Genomic DNA, 22,283 nt, shown 5'->3' with positions numbered 1-22,283 from the left:
GAAGTGGAAAGAGAGGTGTGGTATTGAAAGAGGTTCACTATGACTGAAAATAAAGTTTGTCAGTTTGTGTGTTGGAGAGGAGGGGGGTTCAGCTCCCCAAAGAAGAGTCTGGAGGTATAAGCAGGGGTGAGAAACTGTTAAAGAATTTGTATTGTATCCTAAAAGCAATGGAACATCATAGAAGGATTTTAAGCAGATAATTAGCATGACCAGATATGCACTTGAAAAAGATTACTCTGACTTCAGTGCAGAGAATAGTGTGAAAGCTGATTTGATGGGGGAATGCCTAGGAACAGGACTCCTGTTTGGGGGCTAATAAGGAAATCTTCAATTGATGTGTTCTTTCTGACCAGATTTCTTCTTTCCCAGTAGTTGTCTGCTTTGCTTTATGGTCTATCCTGTACATTTTATGTATATTTTCTCCCCATATAGAAATCTTTCCAGCACCACCTCCCTTCCCTCCACCCCTCAATCAGATCTTAAGCCCACAGTCTCTAGGGTCTTCAAGATGCCTCGATCCCTGATCTGTTTCTTTGACTTTATATTCACCAACTATTTCATGAACTGTATCTGGCTACCGTGCATCTCTTCCAAAGAATCCTCTCTGTTCTTCTCTACATGATCCTTACCGATTCGTGAGAACTCCGCCTAGGGATCTTGGCTTCCCAGGTGCTTCAGTGGTAAAGAACCCACCTGCAGTGCAGGAGATGCCAGTTCGATCCCTGGGTCAGGAAGATCCCTTGCAGGAGGGATTGGCAACCCACTCCAATATTCTTGCCGGGAAAACCCCATGGACAGAGAGAGGAGCGTGGTGGACTATAGTCCATGGGGTTGCAAAGAATCAGACATGACCAAGAGACTGAGCCACCCTGCCTAGGAATGCTAAATGGGCAGTTTTTTTCATGTATGAAGTTGAAGAGAGACTTTTCATTTAAAAAGAAGCACTTTGTTTTTATCATGAAAACATCCCTACTTTTATGAAGGGATAAAAGTAGGAAAAAAGAATAATCAGCTGAGTGTCAGACAAATAAAATCTCTGAGTAGGGAGCCATCTTAAAAGTGGCTTTTTGTGACTCCATGGACTGTAACCCACCAGGCTCCTCTGTCAGTGGGATTCTCCAGGCAAGAATGTTGGAGTGGGTTGCCATTTCTTTCTCCAGGGGATCTTCCTGACCCAGAATTGAACCTGGGTCTCCTGCATTGCAGGCAGATTCTCTACCATCTGAGCTATAGGGAAGTCCAGAAGTGGCTTAGCAATAAGGAAACATTGTAAGTTTTTTTGGACTTATAACCGGCTGAATTTTTTGTTGTTAGTTTTCTAGAATCCTGCTAAAGATGAAAAAAAACAGAGAAAGATTCTGCAACCGAGAGAGGGAATTTGTGTATAAATTCAAAGTTGGAAGTCAGTGCTTTGAACTGAGGGTACCCCTCAAATTTCCTGTTCAAGAGAATGCCAGTCATTTACATGGACGTCTAATGCTGCTGCACAACTTACCGTGCTTTATAGAAAAAGGTGAGGACTGATTTTTGGAAAATATCACTTTGTTATTTTCTTTTGGTCTCCGTCATTAGAAGTTTCGTGTTAGCATAAACCTGAGAAGCACTGGAAACAACCACAAAATGTGAAGCTTTCAAGAATAAAAAGGTTCCCCAGATCTTTCTTCTATTGAATTTTGTAACCTCTTCGTGTAGCTAGATAGATTCATAAGGCATGTCGGCTGTCATTGGTTATGTGCTCAATGTTTTGCTCTTTTAACAATCTGGTCCTCAGTTTCTGAGATGTCATGGAAGAGAAGGGGGTACCTATCTTTCAATAATCTTTGCTCACCTAAATTAGTTCCATAGAGTCATCTGTATTATGCCATTTTAAAAGGTCTACATTCTGTCTACAGAGAAGGGAAAATGTTTTACTTAAGAATATGTTGGATCATAGAAAGTCAGAGATACAAGGGAATTTGTGGATACGTGGAAACTTTCTAGCATAATCTCATCATACAAATAAGGAAACTGGTGCCTAGAAAGGTTAAATAATTTGCCCAAGGCAGTAGTTCTCAAAAATTGTTCCCCAAGCAGCATCACTTGGGAACCTGTTTGAAGTGTGTATTCTTGGGCTCCACTGCATTCACTTTGAATCAGAAACTCTAGGACTGGGATGCAGCATCTATTCCAGTGAGCCCCCCAGGGAGCTCTGATGCATCCTAACAACTGAGACTCTCTGGTCCAGAGTTACAGACGTTGTGTCAGAACCAAGACCAGAGCACAGGTATCCTGGTTTCTGTCTCACTGCTCTTTAATCTGTCTTTTTTTTTTTTTTAAAGCAGCAAGTATGTATTATCTTGCTACCATTACTGTGGTTCAGGGATCCAAGTGTAACTTAGATGGGTGCCTCTCACTCAGGATTTCTCATGGGATTCCAGCCAAACTGTCAGTCAGGACTCCAAAGTCTCATCTGAAGGCTCTACTAGCACAAGATCATCTCCAAGGTCACTTGTGAGGCTGTTCTCAGGCCTTATGGGGCCTCTTCATAGGCTCACCGCCATACCTGCAGCTGGTCTCCCCCAGGGCCAGCAACCTGAGAGAGGGAGGGAGCAAGGAAGTGCCCAAGATGAAAGCCATGATCTTCTCATCCTCAAAGCAGTCTTTAGTGTCTCTGAAGTTTGAATTGTAGATCATCTGAAATAAATCAGTTTTAATATTCCGATCACTCAAGTTGTATTTCAGGTTCGAAGAATGTAACAATATATGGCCTTCCCACATAGCTTAGTGGGGTCAAGAATCTGCCTGCAAGGCAGGAAACACAAGAGACTCAGGTTCAATCCCTGGGTCAGGAAGATTCCCTGGAGAAGGGCATGGCAACCCACCCCAGCATTCTTGCCTAGAGAATCCCATGGACAGAAGAGCCTGGTGGGCTAAATTCCATGGGGTCACCAAGAGTTCAACACAACTGAAGCAACTGAGCACACACACACACAACAATAATATCCTTGAAAGTTATATAGGAAACTCATTTAAATACAGAAAGCTTCATACCCTCCCTCTGTAGAAGGTCTTTATGTGCTTTTCTCTAGTCGGTTTCAGATGAGGACTTCAGAAATTAATGTTTTTAATTAGTATCAGGGTTATATTACATAAGAGTTAAGAATTTTGACCATTCAGTAACCTGTGGTTATAAAGAAAAATAAGTGTGAGATTAGTTGAATGATCCTCTAAGCTGAATTTATCTTAGTTAGACATGCTCTTAAGGGTATAAGCTTGACAGGAGTGTCACACTGGAATGCTTAGCCAGGTAAAATGTTCCCAAATTATGTCTGCCAATGGTGGTATTTGTTATCGATATTACAGACTTAAAAGAAGCTCTGAGCCAGTTTATTGAAGAAGAATCCCTCAGAGATTATGACAGAGAGGCCGAAGCTGCCCTGGAAGCTGTGAAGTCAGGTGAAGTTGACCTCCATCAGCTGGCAAGCACATGGGCCAAAGCCTATGCAGAGGTACGAAAATAGATAAGACCCTAAATTTCAGGGATGTTCTGGACTCTGATGTGTTTGTTTGGGTTTTTTTCTTACAGTTTTATTGAGATGTTGGGAATGTAGTTGGCATATGACACTGCATGAGTTTAAGGTATACAGCATGATGATTTGATATACGTACATCACGGAATGGTTATCACAACAAATTTACTGAACATCCGTCATCTCATACAGACACAGAGTTAAAGAAATAGAAAGTAAAATGTTTCCTCCTGTGCTGAGGATTTGTTCTCTTACCTTTCATGTGTGCCATACAGCAGTGTTCATTATATGTATCACATCGCACACAACATGCCTAGTACTTACTATAACTGGAAGCTTGTGTCTTTTGACTGCCTTCATCCCATTTCCGCTTCCTCCATGCCCAGCCTGAAGTAACATAGATCTGATGGCTTTTTCTGTGTGTGTGTTTGTTTCTGAAGCAGAATGACGAGGGTGTGTAAATGGCCAGGGTAACACTGGAGCAGCTGTAGAACCTCTGTGCTCTGTGTACAGAGAGTTACTCCGTAATACGCACCCTGTGTCGGCGCTTGTGTGCGTCCTTCTTGGTACCGAGGTGCGCACACAGGACGCAGTGCTTCCTGTAATGTTCCTGTGAAATGAGACGCTGCTTTTGTGTTTCTACCCAGCATAGGGTGGCCAGAGTTAGTCATTAAAAATACAGCCACCCATTTAGCTTAGAATTTCAGGGACTTCCCTGGTGGTCCAGTGGTTAAGAATCTGTGCTTCCAGTGCAGGGGCTTGTGGGTTTGATCCCTGGTTGGGGAAGTGAGATCCCACATGCTGTGTGGTGTGGCCCTAAATAAATAAATAAACTAGAATTTCAGATAAACAATGAATTTTTTCATATGAGTATATCCCACATATACATGGAGCATGCTTATGTTAAAAAATTATTCATTGCTCAATGGAGTAGCCCAGGGTAGACTGAGAAGAGAAGACACCTAGACAGAATCTTGACTAGATCCTTTATTGTAATTGTCTGTTGACCTACCTGGCTTATCTGAATATCCACCTGGAAACGTCTGCCTTCTTCTCTTTTATTAACTAGTAACCAGCACAGAGAGCTTCCTCAGTGGCTCAGTGGTAAAGCATCCACCTGCCAATGCAGGGGACATGGGTTCAATCCCTGGGCCAGGAAGATCCCCTGGAGAAGGAAATGGCAATCCACTCCAGTATTCTTGCCTGGAGAATCCCATGGACAGAGGAGACTGGCGGGCCACAGTCCATGGGGTCGCAAAAGAGTTGGCCACAACTTAGCAAGTAAACATCCAGCCACGAGCTTGCAAATAACAGGGTTTGGTCTGGACTTCTGTGATTTTTCTGCTGCGGCTCCCCAGAGCCTGACTGCAGGTGGAGCTAGAGGAATACAATGTGGTTTTGTTAGGTGGGCAAGGAGGATGTGGGCAAGACAGTGATTGACTGTAAGCTTTATCAGGAAGAAAGGGCAGTGAGAGAGAGCCAACAGCTCAGATAGTGGAGATTGTGAAGCGGAGGTCCTGGTGAGGCTGCAGAACCAGTTGCCTCGGAGCTGCTGAACGAGAAGTTTCAGTTGGAGTTTGTAATCAGTGACTGAGTGTTTGAATTTTAGTGGCTGAGCTGTTCCCAGGGAGGATATGGAATGAGTGTCAGGCAAAGGGGAGAACTTATTAAAAATACAGCGTTGAGGGACACTGGAAGGCAGGGCCTTAGTGAATCATCCACCAGGACATCCAAGTGGCCCAGGCTGGTCTCAGGATGTGGGACAGGGAGGAAGTGTAAACTCGGTGCCAGAGTTCTGGTTGACTGAGGGTGAGTAAGAATTCTTTGGGTGTATCTCGTGTAGTAAGATGCTTCTCCCTATTCACAAGTCTCACTCCAGCCTGAGTTGTAAACTGAGGCTTGCCAGTTACATAATGAGCTGATCTGACCTTGTGGGGCTACTGAATGTCTGGTGTTATGTATGGCCAAGCAGGTCCCTCGGATTTGACCTTGGCTCCTTCTTACACAACTTCAGCCCAAGCCCGGAGTGAATTTGGAACAGAGCCTAAGTCACATAGAGTGGTTATAATTCCTAGAGGGATGCTGGGTCTAGGGATACATAGAAGTTATCAGAGCGTGGTCCGGGTTTGCAGAGTTGCGGGGCAGATGAAATCCACTGTCTACATTCGGCTGATTCTCTTAATAAGTCTCCCCTCCTGACCTAGAGTTGATCCAAGTATAAGTGAAAGGGAACAAGGGGAAGAGTTTACCTGATTGTCCCGGTTCAGAATACCTGTTTCCATGATTTATCCATTTGTTGTATGTAAGGGGCATTATTATTTTGAGTCCTATCATAGATTCCCGTTTGGGGTATTTTCGTTGGTAAGAAAAGGGAAGAATTTAGATTGTTCTCTTTTACAGGTGTCTAGTTGCAAAGATCAAAAATAGAAAAAATGTTGAAATCTTTGTGTAATTTCCTCTTTGCCGTTGTATCGTATGACCTTTGGCGGGGGACTTCGGAGCATGTCAGTTTTCCGCCGCTGTAGGGCGCTGTGTGCGTCAGATGTGTTGTCTTGGCACGCGTCTGGGGCCAGGCATCTGTCTCCCCAGACGTGCTTGTGTGTGCACTCAGGGTGTCTCTTTGCTGCTTCTGCGTGTTTCTGGGTTTTTTGTTTGTTTGCTTCTCAGTGTTTATGCAGTCCCTTTATCATTTTGATAACTACTGTTTTCATACATTTAATTGAGGGGACTTACATTTTATGAAGAAAACAATATCTGAGTTCAAAGTAAGAAAGTTTTGCCTGTATATCTTGATGTAAAATCCTATGAATGAATTGGGTTATCAAGGGCAGTGTTATTACATAGGTAAGCTCATTCTCTAAATATATAGCCTACAAAACCTTTTTTATCAATATATTTTTAATAATGAAAAGCTTTTTTTCTGATGATACAATTACTATATGCAAGTTATTCTCTCACGTGGCACATTAGAATACAAAGTAAGGTACTTAAAAATCCCACTCTGCTACAAACAGCCCCTTCAAATGTGTGTGTATGTTTTATGGAAATGAGAACTTACTTATCACCCTTTCTTTTTTTATTTTGAAATTATGGACACTTCCTATCCCTTGCTTCACATTAACACCTTCCCCTTATCCCTGCCTCCAGGTAACCCACATTGACAACTGAGTTCACTTCTTTCCGTATTTTTTGTGTATGCTCAGATAATCCTATGTAACCTATAAACACATAAATAGAGGGCCTTTCTGTCCTTTGATGTACCGAAATGGAATCATAGTATACTTACTTCTCTAGCAGTGTGTTAACCAAGAGCACTGCATCAGGATTTAAGAATGTCTGGTCCCATCTCGCAGACCACACTAGAGCATGCGAGGCCCGAGGAGCCCAGCTGGGATGAAGACTTCGCGGATGTGTACCATGACCTCATCCATTCTCCAGCCTCTGAAACTCTCCTAAACTTGGAACACAACTACTTCGTCAGTATCTCTGAACTCATTGGCGAAAGAGACGTGGAGCTGAAAAAGTTACGGGAGAGGTACTTCCTAGTTCTTGCATTACCGTAGTTAAATGTTACATCATCAAATAATGACAGGCTATAGAACAGCGTGTTCTCTTTTTTTTTAAAATAAAACTGAAAAATAGAATAGAAAATCATCTTCAACATTAGAAAGTGATTTTCTTGTGTGTTTTGATCTCTCATTTCACCTGGGCAGGTAAGGTTCTCCTAGTTTATAGAACTCCTCAAGGGATTTACCTAAATGAATTATGATGGCTCTATCTACTCTTAGTTCTGATGGAGGAAGAACTTATCTCTTCTGAAGGTCAGCTTTGTTCCAGGCCCTGTGCAAAGTGCTTTGGATGCTGTCTTCATTCAGGCCACTATATTAAAAAAAAAAACAAAAACAACACAGACTGGATGGCTTAAACAGCAGAAATTGATCTCCTACAGTCTGGAGGCTGAGTTGTCCAAGGTCACGGTGCCAGCAGACTCAGTGTCTGGTGAGGACCCACCGCCTGGCTTGTAGCCAGTGCCTTCCTGACATTGCTTCCTTAGCCTTTCCTCCATGCACGCTCCTGGCATGTTGCTTATAGACAAAGAACAGTAGCACCCCTTCTTCCAGACTAATTCCATCATGAGGATGCCAACCTCTGGAGCTTACCTCAACCTAACTGCCTGCCAAAGGCCCCACCTCCACATAACATCACAGTGAAGGTTAGGGTTTCAACATTTGTACTCTGGGGGGCCACGAACATGCAGTCCTTAACAGATGCCCTGTCTCATTTGATCCACAACCCTACTGTTACTGCCCCAGTTTACTGAGGCAGAAATGGATTTCCTCTAGTTCTTTATTTCATATCCAATAATATTGTCCACAGACTTTCCAGGTGGCTCTGTGAGTAAAGAATCTGCTTGCAATGCAGGAGACTCAGGAGATGTCGGATTGATCCCTGGGTCGGGAAGATCCCCTAGTGGAGGACATGGCAACCCACTCCAGTATTCATTCTTGCCTGGAGAACCCCATGGACAGAGGACCCTGGTGGCCTACAGTCCATTGGGTCACAAAGAGTCAGACACAACTGAAGCAACTAAGCATGCACACATGGAATACTGTGAACATACTTGAAAATAAGCGTGAAATACAGATTAGAGTTTTTAAAATATGGTGCTCGTCACCCAACACTAATTACCTTCTGTTGAACTTCATTTGTTTGATTTTTTTACCCACTGGGGCTTCAGATAATACAATCTTCCTCTCATTCTGAATCTGTTCTCAGGTCTTAGGTTTTCTGGGCCTACACTCGTTCTACGTGTTTCACTTCAGTTCAGTTCAGTCGCTCAGTCGTGTCCGACTCTTTGCGACCCCGTGAATCGCAGCACGCCAGGCCTCCCTGTCCATCACCAACTCCCAGAGTTTACTCAAACTCATGTCCATCAAGTTGGTGATGCCATCCAGCCATCTCATCCTCTGTCATCCCCTTCTCCTGCCCACAATCCCTTCCAGCATCAGACTCTTTTCCAATGAGTCAACTCTTCACATGAGGTGGCCAAAGTATTGGAGTTTCAGCTTTAGCATCAGTCCTTCCAATGAACACCCAGGACTGATCTCCTTTAGAATAGACTGGTTGGATCTCCATGCAGTCCAAGGGACTCTCAAGAGTCTTCTCCAACCTGTTTAGGGATATTAAAAAATGCACAGCTCGGCATCTGTGGTTCACGTCAGTGGCTGTCGCTTGCTCCTGCTTTCAGTCAGCAGCTGAGTTGCTCTGAGCTGTGGTTCTCTTTGCTGCCTGCTCACTCCACCTCCCAGAAAATTTCATCTCTGGCCATCACTGTTCTATAATTGTTCTTTTTTCTAAGTTGGAAGAAGGTTCTTATTCCACTTAACCCTTCAGTTTTTTTGGAAACTGCATTAAGTTACTAATTATCTGCATTTACTGGTACTTGATATATATATTTTTCTGTTACAGGATAGTTCTTCAATAGGGATTTGTTTTGGTTTATGTTATTTTTTGAAATGTCCTTTGGCCAGACTTCTTGACGGGGCTTTGTTTGCCCACCCCCAGACATACAGATAATAATGGAATGCATTTGGGGCTTCCCTGATTGTCCAGTGGTTGAAACTTCACCTTCAAATGCAGGGGGTGCAGGTTGGATCCCTGGTTGGGGAACTAAGATCTCACATGCCTCATGGCCAAAAAAACAAAACATAAAACACATAACTATTGTAACAAGTTCAATAAAGACTTTAAAAATGTTTGCAAACATTTATTTTAAGAACAGTTTCATAGTTTTTCACGTGTCCAAACTGTCAGCTTAATAAATAAAAACAAACCATGTTCTCTTCAAGGCAGGTAATATTTTTTGCAAAGTTGAATCGTATAACTAATAGTAAGTTGGAATTCATTAGTGTAAGTTCACCCAAAATTTTGATGTTTAATTCATTTATCTAATTGTGAGTAGAAGTGACGCATTTTCTCATCTCTCCTTTCATTTTAATCCCATTTTACATCTTTAAAAGAATTTGTCTCAATACAACATCAACACAGTTACAATGATCTTTTTTCCTAAATGTCTTCAAGATAACGTACAGGTTGTCAGAATCATCATGACAGACATCCTGAGCCACTACATAGTATTTCATATAATAAATTTTTCTTTCATCTTAACCGTAGACATAAATGTTATATCATTAACTGTACTTGCACTTCTAACACATTTAGGGTGAAATAAATGTTCCTGAAGTTTTATTTGTTGAATTGTTATTTATTAGTTTTCTTTTTCCTGATTGAAAATTTCCCTCTTTTTAGCAAACCAGATTCAAGATAGTTCTTTGAAACTTTAAAGTGGCAGTGATACTTTTTATCCACTAGAGGGAACATGGGTAATGTAAAATATTAATATATTGTATCAAAGTTTGTAATTATAAATGCTTAGCAGTTATTTCTGTTTTAATAAAAATCTTACTTGCAAGCATTATTTTCACCTGACCTCTAGTAATTATTAAAAAATTAGTGAGGTCACCTGCATTATCATTAAGTGGGAATTAAGTAGTACTGAATATTTGATACCAGAAGGTTTACATTGAGATGTATAAAAATATAACATACGAATGAGTTTCATTTATGATATACATTTAAGTATGTTAATCAGTTCTTAGAAGTAAGTACAGTTTCTCTTTTAAGAGCAATTTACGTAAACTGACTAAAATGATAGTGAAGTCCTTTAGTTCATGTCTGTTTCACTGCTTCCAAGTTTGTTTGAAATGTGTTTTAGAACAAACTTGATTAATACATTTTTATTAGAGATGTTTTAATCAACTTATTTATTAAAATATAGCCTACATATAAAAAGGCAATAAACTGTAGGTATACAGTTCAGTAAGCTTCCACTAAGTAAGCACACCAGTGTGCCCCTCTCCCAGATGAAGAAGGAGGTGATTTCCAGCCTGCAGAAGGCTCCCTCCTACCCATCCAGCAGTTCCCACCTGTTTCCTCCGTAAATAACCACTGTCTGAACTTGTAGCACCGTTAGTTTTTCTCATGGGGAAATACCATTTTTAATTTCCGCACATTGTTTATTTGGATAAATTAAGACTAAAATGTATCTTCAGAATGTATTTCACATTCCTCTAGAAACGGAACGCTGTGACTTAATACCAGTTTGATTCTTAGAACCTAACTGGCAGCTTCTGATTATAACGTGTGATTCGAAGGTTGAAGTCACTTTAACTCACATTCAGAGGAATAAAAAATGTACTTTGAGCTGAATTGCGGAGTATCTTCTTTGTGAAAATCTGCAAGTGAAAAAGGCTGTGGACTTTTCAATATTAGTTATGGAAACTGAACTGTCTCCTGGATTCTGAATGTTCTCCTTTATGTACTAAATTTAGATTCCCATTTAACTACACACGTGATGTTATGTATACTATACGATGTTAGCATCATTGTTTCCACCTGTCCATTGCCAAGGCTTCAGACTGCTTTCCAGACAGTACTGTTGCAATTCCTGGGCACCTTCCTATAAGAAGAAAATGTTCTTTGCACTTCGTAGCAGTTATTCCATGAATCTGAAGTGGTTCTGCACCTTTAAAATGTGATGACTGTATTCAATCTACTTATTTATGTTTCAGACAAGGTATTGAAATGGAAAAAGTGATGCAGGAGTTGGGAAAGTCACTGACGGACCAAGATGTGAACACCCTAGCTGCTCAGCATTTCGAATCCCAGCAGGTAAGTGAGGTATATATAATGACTTTCAGAGTGCCTTTGTTTATTTTTGTAAAGAAAAAAAAAATTTAACTAGTTGGTATACTGTCTCTTTTTAGGACTTAGAAAATAAGTGGTCCAATGAATTAAAACAATCGACTGCCATTCAAAAACAAGAGTATCAGGAATGGGTAATTAAACTTCATCAAGACCTAAAAAATCCCAACAACAGCTCCCTCAGGTATTAATCAGGTATCGCTTTTATGAGATAAAAAGTTGTTATCAGTAACAGTTTGTATTTATTGTGAAATTGGACCTTTTTAGTTGTAGATATTTTTAAGTCACCAATGAAGATTCAAGATAACTATATGCTTTTTTTAACACCTTTCATTTTGTAGACTTTATGTGGATTATGTGGGGCAGGATGTTTTACAAAGGTGATTCTCCACCTAGAACTTAGCTTTATAAATCTTGTGGGTATGTATACCTAAATACCTTGACTACTGTCTCCTGTGTTTTTTAAATTGGTTTCCTTTCAATGCAGTACACAGTGGTTGAATGCATCTTAAATGCCAAGCACTCTTTAAGCAGAAAAACAAGAACTGCCTGTGGGGAGCTTATATTCTGTAGAGACTGGCCTGTAAATGGTACTGTACACAATGATATGTGCAGTAATAGAAGCACGTACAGGGTACAAAACGAAGAAGACGACTTTCTATAATTCATAATTTGTGTGGTCCCTTATGGGCTAAATGCACTGTGTTTCTTATATTGCCTGTTATTTCCTGGCTGTGTACTCACCTTTGAGAATTTCTTTCTTTTTTCAAAGCTTAAAGTATATTCTATTGGAGATATACTTAGTACAGTATAATAATCCTGTTTTCAGGATTTTCTAGTGTGTGCTGTAAAGATTTAGATATAGCATTTTATTTATATAATGTCCTTCTCCCTTACTTATCTTGCCTTGAAGGTAAAAAACCATGTCTATTTTTTCTGCTCTTGTAATCCCCAGATCTCTGTCAAGTGTCTAGCTCTTGAGCAGTTCCGTTCAGTTCCGTTCTGTTGCTCAGTCGTGTCCGACTCTTTGCAACCCCATGGACTGCAGCATGCCAGGCCTCCCTGTCCATCACCAACTCCCAGAGTATCCAAACTTATGTCCATTGAGTCAGTGATGCCATCCAACCATCTCATCCTCTGTCGTCCCCTTCTCCCCCAGCCCCTTAATCTTTCCCAGCATCAGGGTCTTTTCAGATGAGTCAGCACTTTGCTTCAGGTGGCCAAAGTATTGGAATTTCAGTTTCAACAGCAGTCCTTCCAATGTACACCCAGGAATGATCTCCTTAGGATGGACTGATTTGATCTCCTTGCTGTCCAAGGGACTCTCAAGAGTCTTCTCCAACATAACAGTTCAAAAGCATCAATTCTTGGCACTCAGCTTTCTTTACAGTCCAACTCTCACATCCATACATGACTACTGGAAAAACCATAGCCTTGACTAGATGGACCTTTGTTGGCAAAGTAATCTCTCTGCTTTTTAATAGGCTGTCTAGGTTGGTCATAACTTTCCTTCCAAGGCGTAAACATCTTTTAATTTCATGGCTGCAGTCACCATCTGCAGTGATTTTGGAGCCCCCAAAAATAAAGTCTCTCACTCTTTCCACTATTTCCCCATCTATTTGCCATGAAGTGATGGGACCGGATGCCATGATCTTCGTTTTCTGAATGTTGAGCTTTAAGCCAACTTTTTCACTCTCCTCTTTCACTTTCATCAAGATACTCTTTAGTTCTTCCTCACTTTCTGCCATAAGGTGGTGTCATCTGCATATCTGAGGTTATTGATATTTCTCCTGACAATCTTGATTCCAGCTTGTGCTTCATCCAGCCCAGCGTTTCTCATGATGTACTCTGCATATAAATTAAATAAGCAGGGTGACAACATACAGCCTTGACGTACGTACTCCTTTTCCTATTTGGAACCAGTCTGTTGTTCCATGTCCAGTTCTAACTGTTGCTTCCTAACCTGCATACAGGTTTCTCAAGAGGCAGGTCAGGTGGTCTGGTATTCCCATCTCTTGAAGAATTTTCCACAGTTTATTGTGATCCACACAGTCAAAGGCTTTGGCATAGTCAATAAAGCAGATGTTTTTCTGGAACTCTCTTGCTTTTTCAATGACCCAGCGGATGTTGGCAATTTGATCTCTGGTTCCTCTGCCTTTTCTAAAACCAGCTTGAACATCTGGTTCACGTATTGCTGAAGCCTGGCTTGGAGAATTTTGAGCATTACTTTACTAGTGTGTGAGATGAGTTCAATTGTGCGGTAGTTTGAGCATTCTTTGGCATTGCCTTTCTTTGGGATTGGAATGAAAACTGAACTTTTCCAGTCCCTTGGCCACTGTTGAGTTTTCCAAATTTGTTGGCATATTGAGTGCAACACTTTCACAACACCATCTTATAGGATTTGAAATAGCTCAACTGGAATTCCATCACCTCCACTAGCTTTGTTTGTAGTGATGCTTCCTAAGGCTCACTTGACTTCACATTCCAGGATGTCTGGCTCTAGGTGAGTGATCACACCATTGTGATTATCTGGGTGGTGAAGATCTTTTTTGCACAGTTCTTCTGTGTATTCTTGACACGTCTTCTTAATATCTTCTGCTTCTGTTCCATACCATTTCTGTCGTTTATTGAGCCCATCTTTGCATGAAATGTTCCCTTGGTTTTTCTTGAAGAGATCTCTAGTCTTTCCCATTCTATTATTTTCCTCTATTTCTTTGCACTGATCACTGAGGAAGGCTTTCTTATCTCTCCTTGCTGTTCTTTGGAACTTTGCATTCAAATGGGTATATCTTTCCTTTTCTCCTTTGCTTTTCGCTTCTCTTCTTTTTCACAGCTATTTGTAAGGCCTCCTCAGACAGCCATTTTGCCTTCTTGCATTTCTTTTTCTTGGAGATGGTCTTGCTCCCTGTTGATCAGATCAGATCAGATCAGTCGCTCAGTCGTGTCCAACTCTTTGCGACCCCATGAATCGCAGCACGCCAGGCCTCCCTGTCTATCACCAACTCCCAGAGTTCACTCAGACTCACGTCCATTGAGTCAGTGATGCCATCTAGCCATCTCATCCTCTGTCGTCCCCTTCTCCTCTTGCCCCCAATCCCTCCCAGCATCAGAGTCTTTTCCAATGAGTCAACTCTTCACATGAGGTGGCCAAAGGACTGGAGTTTCAGCTTTAGCATCATTCCTTGCAAAGAAATCCCCGGGCTGATCTCCTTCAGAATGGACTGGTTGGATCTCCTTGCAGTCCAAGGGACTCTCAAGAGTCTTCTCCAACACCACAGTTCAAAAGCATCAATTCTTTGGCACTCAGCCTTCTTCACAGTCCAACTCTCACATCCATACATGACCACAGGAAAAACCATAGCCTTGACTAGATGAACCTTTGTTGGCAAAGTAATGTCTCTGCTTTTGAATATGCTATCTAGGTTGGTCATAACTTTCCTTCCAAGGAGTAAGCGTCTTTTAATTTCATGGCTGCAGTCACCATCTGTAGTGATTTTGGAGCCCAGAAAAATAAAGTCTGACACTGATTCCACTGTTTCCCCATCTATTTCCCATGAAGTGATGGGACCGGATGCCATGATCTTCGTTTTCTGAATGTTGAGCTTTAAGCCAACTTTTTCACTGTCCACTCATCAAGAGGCTTTTGAGTTCCTCTTCACTTTCTGCCATAAGGGTGGTGTCACCTGCATATCTGAGGTTATTGATATTTCTCCCAGCAATCTTGATTCCAGCTTGTGTTTCTTCCAGTCTAGCGTTTCTCGTGATGTACTCTGCATATAAATTAAATAAGCAGGGTGACAATATACAGCCTTGACGAACTCCTTTTCCTATTTGGAACCAGTCTGTTGTTCCATGTCCAGTTCTAACTGTTGCTTCCTGACCTGCATACACATTTCTCAAGAGGACGATCAGGTGGTCTAGTATTCCCATCTCTTGAAGAATTTTCCACAGTTTATTGTGATCCACACAGTCAAAGGCTTTGGCATAGTCCCTGTTGATACAGGCACGTAAAGAAATACTTATGGGATGGGTGTATAGACAGGCTTATGAGTCTTATCATTAAACTGTTCACCTGATGCTATCTATTATCACCTCCTATTATCATCTTTCATTTGTGGTGTTGTTTTCCCCAAGACAATACCTTAGAAACATTTAAACAATTTTTTATAATTAGAAATGGGATAACCCCCTGGACACCAACATGTATATACTCTTCATTTCAAATGAAAAAAGTGCTAAACTCAGTACAAAAAGAGATATCGGGGACAGGCTGGGAACATCCTGTCCCATATAGACAATATGCCATAAGGTCCAGTGGTGTTTCTCAGACAGCTGCTTGTAGTCTGCCAGGAACCAAGGTAGATAGATCCTTTGCTTTCCAACTGAACTTTAAAAATAATAATAGAGAAATAATAGACAGAGAGTGAGTGGTACGAGCCACCAGTTTTCGTCGAGCGCGGCTTCTGAGAGGAAAACAGACGTTGGCCTTCGGTTTATCTGAGTGCTGCTGACATGAGCAGCCCAGACGGGGGCGAGAGGACCCCTCTCCTTGAAACCCACAGCCTCGCCACATCCGACTGTGCCGCCGGAGCACCGGACCCTTCCCGGTGCCTGAAAACAGAGGCGTCACAGGTGATGGCAGAGAGGGGTGAGGGGTATTTCGAGGCCGTCACGCTCCCACCACCCCAGCTTCCAGAGGAGGAAGACGCACCCCCAGCTGCTCCCCCAGATCCAGGCTGTGCCAGTACATTCCAGATCCGAGCAGGCGGGGACGGCGGTTACGTAGCGCCCGAAGCGAGGCTAGAGCCGGCTCCACCTACGGAGGGTCTGGAAATGGCGTCTGGGTCCCTGGCAACGGACAACAGCCTGGGAAATGGCCGTCAGCCCGGAGAGCCGCTGGGCTTGAGTCAGGAGAAGCCGCTAGAAACTTGTGGCGCAGAGAACTTGGGGTCTGACTTGATGGCGGAGGCGAAAGCTGAGGAAGTGAAGACTCAAGATGGCCCCGTCTTCTCCGTCGCAGTGGATGAGGAGGTGGTGGGGAAGGAAGGAGCGAAGGAGGAGGAAGCAATGGAGCAGGGAATGGAGGTGGAGGAGAGGCCAGTCGGTGAAGAAATAGAAATTGTGGAGAACAGAGTGGTGGAGGAGGCGGGGCACCGGCCTCTGCGTATGGATCTCCACATGAACCCGCTGGAGGCAATCCAGCTGGAACTGGACACTGTGAATGCTCAGGCTGACCGGGCCTTTCAACAACTAGAGCATAAATTCGGGTGGATGCATCGACACTACCTGGAGCCGAGGAACTACATCATTCAGAATATCCCGGGCTTCTGGGTCACTGCCTTTCGGAACCACCCCCAGTTGTCTCCCATGATTAGAGGCCAAGATGCAGAGATGTTAAGATACATAACTAATTTGGAGGTGAAGGAGCTCAGACACCCGCGAACAGGCTGCAAGTTCAAGTTCTTCTTTCGGAGAAACCCGGTATTTTCGAAACCAGCTGATTGTCAAAGAATATGAGGTCAGAGCCTCTGGCCGAGTAGTGTCTCTTTCCACTCCAATCATATGGCGTCGGGGCCATGAACCCCAGTCCTTCATTCGCAGGAACCAAGAGGTCGTGTGCAATTTCTTCACCTGGTTTTCAGACCACAGCCTTCCAGAGTCTGACAGGATTGCTGAAATTATCAAAGAGGACCTGTGGCCAGATCCACTGCAATACTACCTGCTGCGTGAAGGAGTCCGTAGAGCCAGACGTCGCCCAGTAAGGGAGCCCGTGGAAATCCCCAGGCCCTTCGGGTTCCAGTCTGGTTAAACTTTGCCATTGGGAAGGTTTCTGTACAGAGTCCCTTTTCGCCTCTTAATGGACCTGTGTTTGGGCAACAGATACGGATATGTCTTCTAACCACACCTCTCAACCCCACTTTTTTCTCTGACATTTCTGGAGCCTTTTTTCTCTGGACATTCATTTCTCTCAGCCTCAAGATTGAGACAATCGTGGCCATGCTCCTTCACTTGCACATGGCCTTCGTGCTTTTCTGCATTGATATCACATGCTGCATGGCCCGTGACTCATACCACTCCTGAGTAAGCTTGTGATGCTGTAAACTGCATAGTCTTTATCTGCACTACTTGGACCCTGTTTGTTCCCAGAGCCTCCGGTTTGCCTCTTATACCTGGAGGTACTTGTCTAGGAGGCCATTCTACCCATCCGTCTCCACAGCACAGGCATATGCCCTGTAGATAACCGGGCATTAATGATATCAAGGGAGAACTGCAGTGGGCCACTGGGCCTGTGTGATTTATGTGACTCCATTGCTCTTCTTGCGCCTCTGGTCACCTACTATCGCTGCCTGCTACCGCTGCCTGCTACCGGCTGTTCCCTTGACTGCTATCTACTGGATGGACATCTTCTAGAACTTTGTCAGCCCCACTCTGGTTTCTGGTAAACAATCTCCAGGTTTCCTGCCAGCACTCAAAAGACCCTTCCATTTTTCCCAAAAGACTTATCCTCTATTCCTCATCCCCCGCCCCCACCTCCCTTTCCTCCGCTCCCATCATGCAGAACCCTAATAACTGTCAGGCAAGTGGTTGAGGTGACAAGTTAGACTTCTCATGGCACGTTGGCCTAAAGATGGTGTCCATTCAAAGTACCAGGCTTTTTCAGTCTCTAGTGAATCACCCAAAAGCTGGGTACCTCTTTGTGCCTCCTTTTTTCATCCTGAGCGTAATTAAGCGCCAGAATGGCAGTACACCTTCTCCGTTGTCTCTCTCCTGTCTTAAATGTTAGCTCATAAGCGTGTGCAAATCAGGTCTTTTAATTTGGCTCTCCATTATTTCAAGGAACAGGCTGTCTTGTCTAATAGATTGCCAGAGCTCTTATATTCTTCTGCTCTCTTCTGCATCCTCCACCCACTTTAGCAACATCTAGAGGATTTAAAGGGAGACAGATTTAGATGAAATGAAAAGTACTATCTAGGCCATAATTGATGGAAGAAGATATTGTGATGGGTGCCCAAAACAGGAGAAACTGAACAGACCACAGATAGGCAAAAATGAGCCAGGTTAAAATTGGGCCTTAAATTAAGATGGAGAGTCTTCAAGGAGGTTCTTTGTCTGTCAGTGGTGATGGGAGAAGAGGTTCTTTTCCCAGGATTAACACGTGAGAATTGAAGGGGGTTAGAATGTTAAGTACATTACCTAGAAAAGAGTTTTGTAAAAAAGGCAACTGAGTGCTTTCACTTGTTTTCGTTTGACTTAATTTATAAGGAGGGTTAGTACTGCATGCTTTATTTCACTAGTATTTAGTAAAATCGTGTTATTTTCCTTGTTTCTGGTTACTGGGAAAATTGAGCTATACAGGCTTTATTTTGCTTTCAGTTGAGAACATTTGGAAAAATGTGCTGTATCTCTGTATGATATAAACACCTAAATGAATATCGTAGTGAATTTCAGCTTGTTTCTGTTAATAATTAAACTGTATGCTTAGGAATATAATCTGTGTAACTTGTTCTTTTCATATTCTTAATACTTTGGAAATTGTTGTCTTCATGAAAAAGTAGCCTACTAAAAATATGTGGCTTAATTGTCTGTCTTGATAATTTGCCTGGTTAACAGCTTAGTAATTCATGTGTCTTTTCCTAAATAGCATAAATACTTGTGAAGCTGCTCTGTCAAATTGAAAGTGTACCATTAATATATTTGTCTTTCTTTATACGCATGATGGTAAAATAAAAGCATGTTACTTGCTGGAAAAAAAAAAAAAGATAAAATTAATAGTAGAATGGAATGGAATGGAACAGATCTGAGTAGAGTAGACTAGGGGAAAAGACATCAGTGCATTACACATGTGTGTATTGAACAAAATGTAAAATATTAAGTATGTACTCTGTACTGTGGTCAAAAAGGCAGAAAATCACTGACCTAATGGAAGCTCAGAAAACCCCTTGCTACAAAAAATATCTCTTGATGCAGGAGACCCCGGTTTGCTGGAAACGGGATAGGCTACCCACTCCAGTATTCTTGGGCTTCCCTTGTGGCTCAGCTGGTAAAGAATCCACCTGCAGTGTGGGAGACCTGGGTTCAATCCTTGGGTTGGGAAGATCCCCTGGAGAAGGGAAAGGCTACGCACTAGTCCATGGGGTCGCAAAGAGTCGAACACGACTGAACGACTTTCACTTTCACTTGCTACTATAGTTTCAGAAATTCATTCTGTGTGATCAGTTCCATTGTATAAATATTGACCTTTCACTGCTGCTGCTTTAAAAAATCAAGTATTCCTAGGAAAGAGTATTTTTACTGTGACTTTGTTAGCTTGCTTTCCTTTTTGGTAGATTTCCTGGGGGAGCAGAAACCTGTTTTCAGCATAACTACATATGGAATTGTATGAAATTGACCAGTTTTTAAAATTCATTTATTTTTGCCTTTTTGTTTAAAATCAGGTCTATTAAAGGGTAAATTGTATAAAAGTCACTTGTTTTAGGTTTGCATTTTGATGAGTTTTGACAGACTTAGTCATGAAGTCATCCCTGCAGTCAAGACATAGCATTTCCTTTTTATCCATTTATATTAACCCCCCTTCTGCTTGCCGAGCTTGTGGTAACCTGATCTGATTTCTGTCCCTGTAATTTTTATTTTCTCATATAAATGGAATCAAACTGTATGCAGCAGTTTATGTCTTACTTTCTTCACTTAACATAACCCTTTTGAGACTCATTCGTGTTGTTGCCATTATAAGTGGTTCTTCCCTTTTTGTTGCTCTGTTATTTTTTTGTTTATCCAATGGTGGACATTTGAAGTATTTCCAGATTTGGGCAATTATAAATGAAGTGACTGAAGCATTTACATACAGGTCTTTGTATAGTCATGAAAGTGAAAATGAAAGTCAGTTGCTCAGTTGTGTCCAGCCCTTTGCAAGCCCGTGGACTGTAGTCCACCAGGCTCCTCTGTCCATGGGATTCTCCAGGCAAGAACGAATACTGGAGTGGGTTGCCCTCCTCCAGGGGATCTTCCCGATCTGGGGATTGAACCCAGGTATCCCACATTGCAGGCAGAGTCTTTACCATCTGAGCCAACAGAGAAGCTGGAACATATAGATGGACGTATGTTTATAATATAATACATGTAGACATATGTTTAAAATTCTCTTATGTAAATACCTAGGAGTGGGATTGCTGGTTAACACAGTAAATAGAATACATGGTGTGTTTAATCTTATAAGAAACTGCCCAACTGTTCTCCGAAGTGGTTGTGACAGTTTTGCATCCCCACCGCCCACGTATGAGGTTCCAGACGCTCCACACCCTTGTCAGCACTTGGTGGTGGTATTCAGCCATTCTGGTGGGTTTTGTAGCGGGGTCTCATTTTGTGTGTCTTTGCGTTCCCCTGGTGGCTACTAACGCTGAACATTTTTTCAGTTTTCAGATCAGCTATGGCTGATCTTCTAGCCATAGCTCTCCTTTATTATTTTTTTTCTTATTATTGAGTTGTGAAAGTTCTCTATGTATTCTGGTACAAATGTATAATCAGATATATGTTTTACAAATATGTTCTAGCACCTTGTGGCTTGTCTTTTCATTTTCTTATCAGTTTCTTTCAAAGAGCAGTGTCTTATCTAAAAATTCAAGATCACAAAGATTTTCTGCTACATTTTCTTCTAGAAATTTTATAGTTCAAACTTAAACATATAACTCAGGATCTAGTACTTCATATATATTATAATGAATATAAGTAAATATATCCACTATATATTAGAATGTAAGTAAATATATCCATTATGTATAAGACTTCCCTGTAGCTCAAATGGTAAAGAATCTGCCTGTGAGGCAGGAGACCAGGGTTCAATCCCTGGGTTGGGAAGTTCCTCTGGAGAAGGGAATGGCAATCCACTCCAGTATTCTTGCCTGGAGAATTGCATGGATAGAGAAGCCTGGTGGGCTACAGTCTGTGGGGTCGCAAAGAGTCGGACACGACTGAGTGACTAACACTAACACGTATCCACTATAAAATGCAGACTGTTGTGTGTATTAGAAAAGAAGTAGTGTGTGGCTCAGATGCGTCCAATTCTCCAGGCAAGAACACTGAAGTGGGTTGCCATTTCCTCATCCAGGGGCCTGACCTAAGGATTGAACCTGGGTCTCTCATCTCCTGCATTGGTAGGTGGATTCTCTACCACTAAGCACCGCCTACATAAATAGTGCCTATGCCCAGAAATGGGCAGGCTGTTAAGGTGAAGGCCATGGAAATGCAGTTGGTGGTCGGGCTGTTTGGTTTCTGTTCTCCAGTCCGGTCCACCGCAGGCTTCACTGTCTACAGCGGCACGCTGCTGCCACTTGGTGTTGAGAGTGGGGCTTTGGTCTCTAGCCGGTCCTCTGCCACCCTGCCCCACCCTGAGCTGTCAGTAGCCTTTGAGGGCCTGCTCCTCAGCAGGAGGTCCCTGTGTGTGCTGCTGTTCTGCCCCCAGCAATAGACTGGCCTTGTTTGTTGTTCAGTGTCAGGCTCCTCGTTGAGGGTGAGAGACAGGTTCCATGGTCCCGTGGTCTTGGGCACACCCTGCAGGTCTGGGCCGAGGGCACGGGGCAGCCTTAGCACATCTACCTGTGCCGCCCGGTGGCCTGTCTCTCCTCCTGCCCCACCTCCAGGCCTTTCCTGGAAGCACTCGGTGGAGGCCAGTGGGAAAGAGTTTGCAAGAGCACGTGACATCCATTGCTGTCCTAAATGCACATCCCACCCCATACTTTACCTTGAAGAACGTGTTAGCATTTTAGCTGATTTCTTCTTACCTTCTTATATACATTACAGCATTTCATGTCTACGGTGCTCTGCCAAAACTGAAAACCATGTGTCCTGTCTCCCCTGGGACAGGCATGCCACACTTCAGAATTTAATTTCTTGGTCACCTTGTTACCTCAGATCTCTGATGAGCTTCAGAACAGTTATGGCCGTATAGATTACCCCGGCTTTTCTTGTTATTAGAACAGGAACAACTTTCTTTGGTGGCTTCCTGAATCCTAAAAT

At 42.6% G+C, this 22,283-nt stretch overlaps 2 protein-coding genes across 4 annotated transcripts in view; both read left to right on the top strand.

Annotated features, from left to right (window-relative positions):
- The window catches only part of C5H12orf4 (chromosome 5 C12orf4 homolog), a 40,169-nt gene that overhangs the window by 1,242 nt on the left and 16,644 nt on the right, over window positions 1-22,283 (top strand). Inside the window, exons 2-6 of one of the 3 annotated variants that reach the window (XM_027541064.1) lie at window positions 1,315-1,513; window positions 3,343-3,488; window positions 6,863-7,044; window positions 11,141-11,240; window positions 11,336-11,457. In XM_027541064.1, the coding sequence (XP_027396865.1) occupies window positions 1,336-1,513; window positions 3,343-3,488; window positions 6,863-7,044; window positions 11,141-11,240; window positions 11,336-11,457 (728 nt within the window). In that variant the 5' untranslated portion in view covers window positions 1,315-1,335. Of the gene's footprint in view, window positions 1-1,314; window positions 1,514-3,342; window positions 3,489-6,862; window positions 7,045-11,140; window positions 11,241-11,335; window positions 11,469-22,283 lie in introns of those variants that run through there. The other 2 variants (XM_027541066.1, XM_027541067.1) reach the window with 2 other exon arrangements.
- On the top strand, window positions 15,194-19,039 carry LOC113892327 (testis-specific Y-encoded-like protein 1). The gene is given in 2 exon segments (XM_027541068.1): window positions 15,194-16,754; window positions 16,756-19,039. Coding segments are annotated over 2 exon segments (1,296 nt in total). The 5' UTR covers window positions 15,194-15,785; the 3' UTR covers window positions 17,083-19,039.

Source organism: Bos indicus x Bos taurus, chromosome 5 (assembly GCF_003369695.1).
Source record: "Bos indicus x Bos taurus breed Angus x Brahman F1 hybrid chromosome 5, Bos_hybrid_MaternalHap_v2.0, whole genome shotgun sequence".
NCBI lineage: Eukaryota > Metazoa > Chordata > Mammalia > Artiodactyla > Bovidae > Bos > Bos indicus x Bos taurus.
This window is presented reverse-complemented; position numbering and strand designations above follow the sequence as displayed.